Here is a 14,367-nt window from a genome sequence, read left to right as displayed (position 1 = left end):
GGGTTGCAGCCTCCGTATGAGATGTAATTGGTACCAAGCTGCCCGGCTCACTGCCGAAATCTGAGCCTCCATGGACAGCTTGGAATCAAGAACCACCCCGAGGCTGCGGACCTGATCTTTCAGGGGTAAACTCACCCCATTAAACTGTAGGACAACAGCACCCAACCTCCCCCTGTCACCCACAAGTAGCACCTAGGTCTTATCAGGATTGAGCTTCAGTCTGTTCCTTCCCATCCATCCACTCACGGATTCCAGGCACTTGGACAAGGTCTCCACAGCCATCTCTGGTGAAGATTTAAAGGAGAGATAGAGCTGCGTGTCATCTGCATATTGATGACATCGCAGCCCAAAACTCCTGATGATAGCTGCCAGCGGCTTTACATAGATGTTAAATAGCATGACATACCAAGACATCAGAATAGCCTCAAATGAATATTCTAGTGGAGGATTTTTTCTTCTTTTTGCAGATGAGGGTCTATCATTGGACTCTCCTTCATTAAATATAAACAAGCATCTCACTTATACCTTATTCTTCTAATGCCCCAATCCAAACAATTAGCTACTGATTTTATTGGAATTTATGTAAGCATGCATACATTATAGCCTAATAGACTCTTGTGATTAATCTATCTGGGCTACCTTTGGGTTTGGTTCAGAATCTGCAGGTAAGTGAATGTAGTAGCAGGGCTATTCACTGGGGCAGCCTGCTAAGGACACATAGCACCAGTTCTGAAGGAACTCCACTGGCCACTTTGCTACCAAGTCAAATTGAAGGCTGGAGAAAAAATCCCCACTCCTACTCTGTGTCATAAACATTAAGTGGCTTTTTTCTTCCAAAGTGGGTGAAGAGGGGAGATTGCATTGCCACAGTTACCTTTTCTGAATTTATGTTTAATTCTTTGTCTGCAGGAGTGTTGTTGTGCCGGTGAAGAAACCACCTCCTGGAAGCCTAGCTGTGACTACAGTTGGAACGGCCACAGCTGGAAGTGGACTCCCACCAAGTAGTACCCCTAATATATTTGCTGCTACAGGAGCTACACCAAAAAGTATGATTAATACAACAGGTATTGTCTTTAGATATTTTTGTGAATCCTGTCTTTTTCTTTCTGCTTGTTTTTGTTGGTATCATTTTTCGTATCTTTTTTGTTTGGTGTCTTTTGTAGTAAACGCCTCCAAATATTCTCACTCTCTAACGATGCTCAGGCACAAGATTGGAGAGATTATCTCCATCTGAACCATTTTGATAAGCCAATGCACTGCATTTGTATTAGATCCATTTGATCTCCCAAAAGTCACCAATTTAGTCAGTGGTAGCAAAAGGACTAAATTTGTAGTTCACTGGAAACATTTATTTGTAGTGTGATGTGTATGTTGCCTGTATATGTCTCTAAGGAGCCTCAGTAGTCCTTGACTTTTTATTGATTTTGTGTAAGGCTTGTTATGCTTGAATCTACCTGAATGGACATTCATTTTGAAAGAGTTAATTGGTGCCATTACTCTCACTTCCCATTTAAAATATTTACTGAAATAACTATTCTAAAAATTGTGTTGCATAGGCCTTTCAGATGTTTAATAACAGAATTGCTAATCAGGGAAACTGTACACGTATTTCATTATAACTATGGATGATTGCTTTCTCTATGCTAGCTGCATTTGGGTAAATTATACCATTTTCTTTCATGTCTTTTCATTTACTCTGTATATATTGTATGTCAGTTGCAAACATATGCCAACAATAATGTCTATTGTAATTTTAACCTGTTCTAGACAGCTTTTCTCAGTACATCCAGAAGCTGCCCAGTTTATAATATTTCCTGGGTGTTTTTTTGTAGACCAGTGCATAGCACTGGGCAATTTACTGCAGGATGGGGATTTCACTTTAGTCATTTCGGATACAGTTCTAGGCACGCTTTCCTGGTAAGTCCTGTGATTACAGTAGAATTGAGTAAACATGAGTAGGTTTGAACTGTTAGAGACACTAAATGTCCTCCAAAACCTCTTTTCTGTTTCATGTAGTTTTTTAAGATATTAAAAATACTTCATAGATTTTTTAAAGAAGAAATTAAATAGTATTATTGAGTTTTAGTGGTGAATTTTCTTATGGGGACAGCCATATTTTAGACCTGGATTTTTATTTTTAGTATTTAAAAATCCAGGACATGGATGTTTAAAGCACAGGACAAGGTTTGGAAAATAGTATTTGAAGGTGGGTAGAGGTGTGTGTGTGTGTGTGTGTGCATGTGAGACTGTGTGTGTACAATCCTTTCCTATCATTTGTATTATAGACTGTTGTAGGTTAAGATATCCTTGACATCTTCCCCTCAACTGCAGTAATTTGTTTGTTCATTTATTATTTATTTGAAATATTTCTATCCCACCCTTCTACCCTATAATAGGGCACTCAGGGCGGCTTACAAAAATAAAATCAAACGTGTACATAATAAAATTGTAAACAGTAAAATCACAATATATATATGCACACATTTATACATATATATATAGGGATTGGTACTAAAAGGACTACAAAGGTAAAATTTAATGCAGAAGGCATAAAATCAGTGTCAGGCTCTACCTTCAATCCCTCCCAAAGGCTCTCCAGAACAAGATCGTTTTCAGAAGTCTCCAGAAAACCAACAGGGAGGGAGCAGAGCGAACTTCTTGGGGTAGAGTATTCCAAAGCTTGGGGCAACAGCTGAAAAAGCTCTCTCCCGCGTGCCTGTCAATCTAACATCTTTCATTCCAGGCATGCAGAGGAGACCAGAGGCAGATGATCTTAAATCCCAGGCAGGTACATATGGGCGTAAGTGGTCCCTCAAGGTACATTGGTCCAAGGCCATTTAGGGCTTTAAAGGTCAGAACCAGCACTTTGAATTGGGCCCGGAAACAAATTGGGATAAAGCACAGGAGTAATATGCTACGTGCGCTGTGCTCCAGTTAACATTCTGGCTGCTGCATTTTGAACCAACTGCAGTTTCCGAACCGTTTTCAAAGGCAGCCCCACATAGAGTGCGTTACAGTAATCAAGCCTCAATGTCACCAATGCATGTGTCATTGTGGCCAAGCCAACTGCCTCCAGGAACAGACACAGCTGGTAGACCAGTTTGAGTTGGCCAAAAGCACTCCTGGCTACCGCAGCCACCTGATACTCAAGCAGCAGGGCAGGATCCAGGAGGACTCCCAAACTGCGGACCTGCTCCTTCAAGAGGAGTGCAACCCTATCCAGAACAGGTTGCAACCCTGTCCCTGATGCAGTTTTTCCCTTGACCAGCAGTACTTCTGTCTTGTCTGGATTAAGTTTCAGTTTGTTAGCCCACATCCAGCCCTTCACAGCCTCCAGGCACCAGTTTAGGATGAGCACTCCCTCCCTGCAATCAGGTGGTAGGGGGAGATAGAGCTGAGTGTCATCAGCATATTGATGACATTGTACTCCAAATCTCCTGATGACCTCTTCCAGAGGTTTCATATAAATGTTAAAAATCATGGGAAACAGAATGGAACCTTGCAGTACTCCACAGGCCAACATACAGGGGGTCAAGCAGTAGTCTCTTAGCACCACTTTCTGGGTCCTGTCTGTCAGGTAGGACCAGAGCCACTGTAAAACAGTGCCTCCCAATCCCATCCCAGCTAGACGGTCCAAAAGGATACCATGGTCGATCGTATTGAAGGCCGCCGAGAGGTCCAGCAGCACCAACAGGGATGCACTCCCCCTGTCTGATGCCTGGCGTAGGTCATCAAGCAGGGCGACCAAGGCAGTCTCTGTCCCATGGCCAGGCCTGAAGCCTGATTGAAAAGGGTCTGGATAGTCTGATTCATCCAGGAAAACCTGGAGCTGAGCAGCCACTACCCTCTCAATAACCTTGCCCAGAAAGGGGAGATTTATTATTTATTTATTCAGTTTATATCCCAATCTTCCAGAAGGAGCCTAGGGTGGCAAACAGAAACACTGAAAGCACTCTAAAACACCTTAAAAACAAAAGACTTTAAAAGATATTAAAACAATAATCTTTAAAAACGTATTTGACATTGAGTTCTTAGGCAGTCAGTGTATGAGAAGAATTTGAAATAGTCTAAGAATATATACGGCAGCTTGTTAACCCATACTTAACTATACAAAATGAATAGATTTAATCTAAATATTTTTAGAGTATTTTCCAACTGAATATATTTGCTGGATCCAGACTTTAATCCCTTTGAAATCATGACTAACTTTAGTTCCATTGATTTCAGTGTGACTAAAGTGTGACTAACCTAGCTATCCAACTCAATATTTTTAGAATTTAGTTGCCAGCCCCTTCCATTGGGGGACGTTTTGTCCCTTAATTCTGACACTTCATTTGTAAAAAAAAAAAAAAAGTCAATTGTTCCTGAGTTACGATTTTTAGAAAATATATTTATTTACTGTGAAGTTGATGCATTGTTTTTCAGACTGAATGTACTCTATTTTGGGGATAGGTGCAGTGGATTCAGGATCTTCATCGTCATCCTCCTCCTCTAGTTTTGTAAATGGTGCTACCAGTAAGAACCTCCCTGCTGTTCAAACAGTTGCACCAATGCCAGAGGATTCAGCTGAAAACATGAGGTATACATTATAGTTTATAGTAATTTAGGATGTGGGTAGAAGGTAGACCAGTGGCCAAATTCTAGTGGACCACCTAGCTCCTGATAGTTTACAAGGATTCTTGCAAAGATTTCTGGATTAGGAGGATCTTGGTTTCATGAAGCAAAACCTTCTGTATGTTCTTAAGCATAAATGCATAGTTGTTATCCCTTAACATAGAATAATTATGCCTTAACTGTTAGTAAGCGTTGGTTAGTATTTTTTTCCTTGGAAATTTAAAACACATTGAACCGTAAGAACAGTAAAAAATTTTTAAAAAATTAGACCATGCAGACTGAAATCAGCCTACTCCTCTTTTCCCATACAGCTAGATTTATCTTTGTATATTTTAATGGTATATAAAGTTGGAAATAAAGCAGATACTCTTTTAAAAAATGAAATGTATAAAATATTCTGTAGAACTTGGAAAATGTGTTCCTGAGCAACATTGGTTCAAATTTCATGACATGTTGAATGCAAGCTTTCAAACAAAAATAGAGAAATAATATCTTCAAAGTTGGTTGACTTTTGTCTTGAAGATAAATTCAGAATAGTGATGAAAACAAGAATCAAACTAGCAGCAACAATACCAGTTACTATATTCGTGCAGAAAAGGAAAATACGAGTTTATGTTTCTGCTCATCAGTGCAAAGGAGTTGTCTAGCAAATTCCAGTCTGGCCAAAGTTGCTCCACAGTGTCTTGGAGAGAAAAAAATTAAAGGAAGTTCATCTCATCTTCAAATGTACAAGGTTGTCATAAAGATCAATTGTTATTGAGGGCAGGACAAGAGGCAATGGACTTAGGTCACAGGAAGTTTAAATATTTATGAAGATCTTCCTGACAACTGAAAATGGATCATGTTGCCTGGAAAAAATACAGAACCTTCTTTATTGGGTAATTGTAATAAGAGACTGGGCAAACATTTCTCAAGAGTGGTTTCAGTACAGTGAATTCTGCCTTGGTATACTGATGGCTGGACTACATGACCCTTTCTTAGGAGCTCTGTAATTGTATGATGGATTGCACATACAGAGAACTTTTTTTCCTCTTCCCAATAAATCCTAACTGGCTGAGTTTAGAGGGCATTTTAGTGGGCATATTACAAAGGGAAATTATTCTGTTTTGCACCTTTATTTAGGTTCAACGAATGTTGGGAAAGGGCTATTGCAGGACAGATGGTCAGTTTCTCTTGAAATATAATACTGCGTATAAAACTATGTTTGTTACAAGCTGCTCTTGAGGGTCTTGATAGCCCATCAGATTTTATAAAACCTATCCATCTTAGGAACATAACTGAAAAAAATATGAATGGATTATATATCTAATTTCCTCCTTGCTTTCTGATCTATCTAGAAAAAAGACTTTATTAACAAGCCAAATACTACATTACTGGCTTTTTGTTAGTCTTTTTGGAATTTCTTCTTTTGGCTGCCTCTTTTGGCTATCCAAGCAACTGTATAGCTTAGGGAACGCTCTTGATTCCTGCCTTGTGATTGTTGAACTATATTTATTTAAGCATCAATTTCAGAAATGAAGATGTTGTGTGCTTTCTCTATGATTTAAGGCTGCAATCCAACACATGTCTACTCAGAAGTATGCTCCATTGGGTTCAGTGGGACTTACTCCCAGGTAAGCATGTATTGGATTGCAGCCTAAGAATGCTAATAAATGGAAGCCTTCCCTTATGGTTATATATGTTTTGTACTGATGCTTTTTTCTATTTCACCATTCAAAATGCTATTGGCATTTTCATAAAACATTATTTTCCATAAAATATATTGAGACAACCTTATCTTTTGAAGGATTTTCCTCTTCCTATGGTCTTTATATTGCAGAGTTTCATTTACTTGAAAAAGCAAAATAATTACTAATTCTCAAATGCTATATCCTTTTTCAAATGCCATATCCTTTTTCTATGTCTCCAGAGATATATTAAATCTGTTGTGCATATAGCATAGGCAAAACAACTCTTCTCTACAAGGGGAGTTGTAGTTAATTCTCATATTTTATTTTTTGTGAATGTTATATTTAGATTAAGGACATACATGAATGCAAAAAACCCTCTTTGCTATGTTATATTAGCAATCAGCATAATTCCTTATCTATGATATGTTAGCAATCAGCATAATTCTTTATCTTCTCCCTTCTGTGCTGTTTTGTGACACTTCTGGTTAAAAATGGCATGGTTTTGTGAGAGCATTACTATAAAAACAAAATGCTGCAGCAAGAAAATAAAATGCCAGTAATGTCCAGTTTTATATATGTGCTTTTAATCTCATCCCCCCAAACAATAATGGCAAGCTCACAATAATTACAAAAAATACAAGCTTTATAACTCTTCACTCACTTGGGTTTCTCATGTACTGTATATACCTTTGTGTACTTCCTTCCATCATCATAGCAAGCATTCTTGGGGGAGAATAACGTCAAGGTAGCCTTTGATAGATATATCAGAATAAATGCTCAAGAGAACTATGTTGGAGAAAATATAGCTTCTTAGTCCAATGCAGGATTTAGGCAGTTTCCAAAATAGGGGCCCCATTCCACCAAAAAAGGATGCATGAAATAAGGTATTACAAAGCAAGTCTTGTGGTCTCTTAAAGACTTAACAAATGTATTATGGTATAAGCTTTTATAGACTACAAAAACCTTCTTCAGTATGTGCAGTTTTATAACTCTCAGCAAAACAAAAAACATTCTGTAAACCTTGATAAACAAAAATAAAATATTCTGAGCATGTGAAGTTTCACACGAATTTAACTGATGTGCCAGTGTTGAAGAGACTGTGCCACAGTTAATATGTTCTCTCTGGTGCGGCAGTGCAATAGTGGAAGAATTGGCTTGAACCTTTCCCTTCCACTATGCAGATAGCCTCTGGTGTGGCCTGGGCTTATCATATGAATGTTCAACCACCTGATGCCTGATTGTATGTTTGTGTTAACAAACTTCAGTATTCTGGTTAGTGGTACTAAACGTTCCAGTTAAAACAAAAACAGGCAAGCATTTGCCACATTTTAGTCCCACACCTTTCCTATTATGGATTTTATGCATATATGGATTTTCCATATCTAAATTGAGCAGACTATATTGGCATGCATTATTTCTATGATTTCTAATAAGCTTAGTGTTGTGCCTATACTTACAGAAATAGTGAGTAATGGGCCAGTTGAAGGTTTTCCTATCTTACCATAATTAAACTGTCAGGAAACCTTAAATTCTTAAATCCATGCTATTTCTCTTCCCCAGATTTTGTGTCATGGAAGAAATCCCCTTGGTCCCACTACTAAATCTCCATTTTCTTTAGTAGTACTGATCTTCATACCCCCAGTGGTCTGGCTGCATTCCTAGCATTACAGTTTATGAGCATAATGAGGGGGTAGATACTGGAAGGCAAAAAAAATCATTCTAGCCCCCTCTCCCCAAAGCAAAACTATGCAAGCAGGCAAGTTTGAATATGCTGCCTAGTTTCTGCTCCATGGCTTCCAAGTCAGTTGCACTCACCGTTCAAAAAAAATCCGGTAATGAAGATAGATAAGTTCTTGTCATGGAGAAATATGCAGCCAATTCATCCTTCTGGGAGGAAGAGTGGGATGTAAATTTAATAAATAAATAAATAACTTGGAAGAATACAAAAAAGTATCTTAGATAAGTTTTCCCTCAGAAAAGAGGGAACTCAGCCGTCTGATCTGGCCACGGTGACACATGCCTTAGTTACATCCCGTTTAGATTACTGTAACGTGCTCTACGTGGGGCTGCCTCTGAAGACTGTTCAGAAACTTCAGTTGGTACAACGTGCTGCAGCCAGAATGCTAACTGGGGCTGGTTACAGAGACCATACTACCCCCCGTTAAAAAAGCTCCACTGGTTGCCAGTCTTTTTCTGGACACAATTCAAAGTGCTGGTTATGACCTATAAAGCCCTATACGGCTTAGGTCCAGGCCATTTTCCATAGGAGGTATGCCATCAAGCGGGTAATAGCTCCACCTATCGTCCGAAGGCAAGAATGTTTCTGAAGTCAAAACTAGGGGCGACAGGCCCCTCCCACTCTCCAGTTCATTCTTGCCTTCGTCCGTGCAAGATCTATAGCTAGTGACTAGATAAGTTTTGTGTGACAGAGTGTGGAGTTTTGTGTGTTTATTTCACGTTGTTCCCTTTCCTCTGTCTTGTCTTTTACTACTGTTTGTGTGTCTTTCCTGGGGAATTCCTTGGGGAGGTTCCCCCTTGCCCGGGTGTTTTTCTTCCCAGGACAAAGCTTACGACGCTTTAGAGAGATCGCGGCTGCGGTCTCTCTCCCTCAGTGGCGGACGCAGCCTTAACCAGGAGCTGCGTTTTTCCTAGCCTGCTCAGCCGCCCTTTTCGTGCCCTGACGATCGGGAGCCTGCTGCTGCAGCTTCCTTTTGTCTTCGGCTTTTTTCCGGGGCGGCGCTTGTAATCTCCCCCGCCAGGAGCCTGCTATTACTGCTCTCTGCCTTTCCCGACTCGTCCGCGGCATTTAATACCTTGCCGGGACGGTCTCTGCAGTCCGCGGCTGCGGCTTGCCTGTTTGCCGATTCTTCTCCCTGCTCGGGGAGTTCGCTGGCCGCTCTGCCTCCTTGACGGAGGCTTCCCTGCATACCTTATACAGCCGCATTTGAGTTCTATTGTACCCTATTTTCGCGGCGGTTTTCCCCCAGAGCCTGCGACTGCGGCTCTCCATACTATCAATGTCCCTTTCTGGTTGGACTGCCTCGCCTCCCCTGGATCGTTTTGCGGCAATTTAAATCTCGCTGTGACGGTTGCTAGCAGGCGGCGGCTTGCTCCCAGTGTCCCTGGCTCTGCCCAATTACTAGGGGATTTTTGCTCCGTCTTGCCTCAGTGGCAAACTTTCTTTCCTGGCTTTTATAGCCGCGATCGCGCTTCTCAGCCCCGCGGCTCCAGAGCGCCTTTTTTTATTTTTGGAAGCTGTTTGTTCGGCTCACTAGTGCTCCCCGGGGACTGCCATTGCTTCTTCATCTCCACAAACCTTTCTGATTGCCCAATTTTTCCCGCTCTTTTCGCGGGCGCCATTTTGTTTGTCTCTATTCAGTACTGCAAAGGGGGGGTCTCTTTTACAAGGGCTGTGGATAGCAGAGCCCAGGCTTTCTGTCAGCTCCCACAGTGTGATCTACCTTTGTGTGTGTGTTGCAGATAGGATCCTATAGTTCTTCACAGGCTCCTTTATTAAATCTGCTGCTGCTGGCTCTGGCAACTTCTAACCAGTACAATCTCATCGGTGACTGTTTCATCAAGACTGTGGCTGTACACCAAGCTGTTTGACCTGTACATTCTGTCCCATTCGTGGCCGTGTACTAAGACTGTGATACTGTACAAAACCTGTTGGAATGGTACATTCTGCCCCATCCGTCGCCATGTACCAAGGCTGTTGATACTATACAAAAGCTGTTTGAACTGTACATTCTGCCCCATCCGTGGCCGTGTACCAAGGCTGTCGATGTTATACAAATGCTGTTTGAACTGTACGTTCTGCCCCATCCATGGCCGTGTACAAAGGCTGTTGATACTATACAAAAGCTGTTGGAACTGTATATTCTGCCCCATCCATGGCTGTGTACCAAGGCTGTTGATACTATACAAAAGCTATTTGAACTGTACATTCTGCCCCATCCGTGGCCATGTACCAAGGCTGTTGGTACTTTACAAAGCTGTTTGAACTGTACATTCTGCCCCATCCGTGGCCGTGTACCAAGACTCCCATCCGTGGCCATGTACCAAGGTCATTGATACTATACAAATGCTGTTTGAACTGTACATTCTGCCCCATCCGTGGCCGTGTACCAAGGCTGTTGATACTATATAAAAGCTATTTGAACTGTACATTCTGCCTCATCCGTGGCCGTGTAACAAGGCTGTTGATGCTATCCAAACTGAGTGAATGGGCAGAAAAATGGCAAATGCAATTCAATATAAACAAGTGTAAAATTATGCATATTGGAGCAAAAAATCTGAATTTCACATATACGCTCATGGGGTCTGAACTGGCGGTGACCGACCAGGAGAGAGACCTCGGGGTTGTAGTGGACAGCACGATGAAAATGTCGACCCAGTGTGCGGCAGCTGTGAAAAAGGCAAATTCCATGCTAGCGATAATTAGGAAAGGTATTGAAAATAAAACAGCCGATATCATAATGCCGTTGTATAAATCTATGGTGCGGCCGCATTTGGAATACTGTGTACAGTTCTGGTCGCCTCATCTCAAAAAGGATATTCTAGAGTTGGAAAAGGTTCAGAAGAGGGCAACCAGAATGATCAAGGGGATGGAGCGACTCCCTTACGAGGAAAGGTTGCAGCATTTGGGGGTTTTTAGTTTAGAGAAAAGGCGGGTCAGAGGAGACATGATAGAAGTGTATAAAATTATGCATGGCATTGAGAAAGTGGATAGAGAAAAGTTCTTCTCCCTCTCTCATAATACTAGAACTCGTGGACATTCAAAGAAGCTGAATGTTGGAAGATTCAGGACAGAGAAAAGGAAGTACTTCTTTACTCAGCGCATAGTTAAACTATGGAATTTGCTCCCACAAGATGCAGTAATGGCCACCAGCTTGGATGGCTTTAAAAGAAGATTAGACAAATTCATGGAGGACAGGGCTATCAATGGCTACTAGCTGTGATGGCTGTGCTCTGCCACCCTAGTCAGAGGCAGCATGCTTCTGAAAACCAGTTGCTGGAAGCCTCAGGAGGGGAGAGTGTTCTTGCACTTGGGTCCTGCTTGCGGGCTTCCCCCAGGCACCTGGTTGGCCACTGTGAGAACAGGATGCTGGCCTAGATGGGCCACTGGCCTGATCCAGCAGGCTCTTCTTATGTTCTTACAAACGCTGCTTGAACTGTACATTCTGCCCATCCATGGCCGTGTACCTCGACTGTTGATACTATACAAAGGCTGTTTGAACTGTACATTCTGCCCCATCCGTGGCCGTGTACCAAGGCTGTTGATACTATACAAAAGCTGTTTGAACTGTACATTCTGCCCCATCCGTGGCCGTGTACCAAGGCTGTTAATACTATTCAAAACGGTTTGAGTGTACCAAGACTGTTACTACTGTACTGGCTGTGTATCAACGCTACTAACATTGTACATTCTGCCCCATCGTGGCAGTGTACTTAGCCATCTGCCAGTGCATTCTGCCCCATTTGTGTGCCGTGTACTGAGCCTGTACGGGTCTGTACATTCTGCCCCATCGTGGCAGTGTACCGATACCCATAGAAAATATAAGATGGTGGAACAGCCAGCGACGACTCAGACAGCCAAGCCGTAGCAATCTAAAGTGGCCAAGCATAAGCACATTAAAGCTGTTGCCAGAACTAAACATCTTTCCAGCCACAGCACAACTAAGCGCCCACGTTATGTCTCCGTTCCGGCTTCCGATGGCACAGCCCAGGAACAATTAACGAATCTAACTCACTCTCCATTGCTTCCTCTGAGGAGGAGGACTTTGCTGGATTTCCTGAACAGCCAACTACCAACCTGCCCCCTCACATATTACCACCCAGGGCTTATCCATCGTCACAGCCCACTGGGCCACCTCTACAAGTGCAACCATCTGTTTCACCGGGGCTACAGCTGTCTCATGAGTCTTCTATCCCAACTACATGGCATGCTGTCGTTTTTTACTTAATCACAGTCACCGCCACAAGTCTCCGCCATACCTCAGCACAGTATGGACCACTGTGTATGTCATGAGGCTATTTCATCTTACTCCCCACGTCCCTTTGACATTGCCAGAGGCAGATGCATTGATGACGTTTCATATGGGGAGGAGGCACCCTTTGCTGTACAAACTGATGGAGACGCATGGAGTGCTCATTCGGAACACGAGGAGAATGCTTTTTATCCCCTGTTCGATGCCTCAGATTATCTGCCTCTTGCTCGCAGAGTATTGAACACCCTTGGTCTCCAAGCTACACAACCAGCAGCTACCGCTTCCGCTATTAAAGGGGCCAGGGTCTTGAAATCCCCCGCGCCAGCAGAGCACTACCTTCCTCTTGCTAACCGTCTTTCATCTCTGGCTCCTGACTTCACCAGCAGACTGGCTCTTCCTGGCATAGTCGAGCCAATATCCAATCTAGTATATAGATTCCTTTTTGCCGAGGGAAGGAGATTCCCATCTACAAGGTGTCTCTGAGCGCAGGCTGGGCTTTGTTTTACGCAAGAATCATGAGGCCACCGCCTTCTCCATGCGAGCTGCTGCATCAACTTCTTTCTAAGACATTGATGATGTGGTTGGATGACCTTTAGAGGATCCTAATCCTGATCCTGTATCTTTGAGGAGGTCACTGATAAAATTGCGCAAGACAGCGGCTTTTGTAGCTGATGCCACTTTGGACACAATTCAACTGGGAGCTCGAGGTATGGCAGCACAGGTAGTCGCTCGGCGGACCCTCTGGCTTCGTCACTGGCAAGCTGACTCCACAGCCAGAGTTATTCTATCAAGGGCACCGTATTCCGGATCAGTACTCTTTGGTGAGGAGGTCCTAAAGGCAGTGCTTGTTGACCCCAAGGACTCTCGAAGGCCCGTCTTGGCCACTGTCCGGAATGCAGATCGCAGGCTTTTCAGACGGTTCTCCTCATATCGCACGACCCAGCCCTTTCGAGGAACGCAACCCGGGTGACGAGACCGCGATTTCCGAAACTATGATTTCCGGCCCTCCAGGGGATCCTAGAATGGAAGTTTCCCTGGCAGAGACAGCCTTCAAGAAGGAGACTTCCTGGTTTCTATCGACCTGAAGGAAGCGTATCTCCATGTGACTATTTGCAGAGCCCACAGAAAATTCCTTCGGTTTTCTTTCGGCCCCCAGCCTTTTCAATACCGAGCGATGCCGTTCGGCCTCTCATCTGCCCGAGAGTCTTTACCAAGGCCTATGACCGGCCACTCAATTTCGACAAGCCACCTCCAACCAACCCAACGCATACAACATCTAGGACCAATATTGGACACCCGACAGGTGACGGTGTTCCTGACCCCAGACCGTATAAATGCTATCACAGATGTTGCACGGTCTCTGATGTCCCACGTAACCGCAGACGTTATGCTTCTGTCCAGGGCTCTCGGGAGGTTGGTGTCCACCATCCATATTGTGCCATGGGCTCGAGCTCATACGCGCCTGCTGCAGTGGACTTTGCTACCATTTCAGCAGGATATTGCTATGTCAAATCATCGAGCAATTCCCTTGACCCATGCACTGCATCTTTCATTCCGCTGATGGACGGGGGTCCGACATCTCACCCAGGGCACTCCATTCAGAGAACCCCGCAGAACTGTTATCACTACAAATGCAGTCCCCTTGGCTGGGGAGCCCACTGCAACTCTCAGTTCGTTCAGGGGGTTCGGAACACAGCAGAACAGACTCAGAGTAGTATTGGCTAGAGCTGAAGGCTGTCCACTTAGCTCTGCCCCATTTTCTGTCTCTGTTCCACTTGGACCATGCTCTCATTCGAACGGACGTGTGCCAAATCTCATTTAAACAGACAAAAGGGGACCAGGTCCCGTCCTCTACACATCTGCGATCCCTACAGGCAGAACATCTCAGAGGAATTTGGAATGTGTCAGCAGACTGGCTCAACAGACAACTGGTTTGTCCGGGACAATGGAAACTTCATCCGACCATTTTCCATCTTCTCCGCTGTTGGTTTGGCGTCTTCTCAATTGCCAGTAACCCAGGTACTTCGCTCGATACCTGAACATGATAGCAAAAGCGGTGGATGCCCTGTTGTACATCTTCCTTCCAATACCAC

The 14,367-nt window shown here is 43.4% G+C and overlaps 1 protein-coding gene across 1 annotated transcript in view; it reads left to right on the top strand.

Annotated features, from left to right (window-relative positions):
• Positions 1-14,367, top strand: part of NBEA (neurobeachin) — a 318,923-nt gene that overhangs the window by 289,390 nt on the left and 15,166 nt on the right. The window contains exons 32-33 of the mRNA XM_061629722.1: positions 910-1,064; positions 4,453-4,579. Of these exons, the coding sequence (XP_061485706.1) occupies positions 910-1,064; positions 4,453-4,579 (282 nt within the window). The remainder of the gene's footprint in view (positions 1-909; positions 1,065-4,452; positions 4,580-14,367) is intronic.

The sequence above is a fragment of the Rhineura floridana genome, chromosome 5 (genome assembly GCF_030035675.1).
Source record: "Rhineura floridana isolate rRhiFlo1 chromosome 5, rRhiFlo1.hap2, whole genome shotgun sequence".
Taxonomy (NCBI): Eukaryota; Metazoa; Chordata; class Lepidosauria; order Squamata; family Rhineuridae; genus Rhineura; species Rhineura floridana.
Note: the sequence above shows the minus strand (reverse complement) of the source record. Positions and strands in the feature narration are given on the sequence as shown.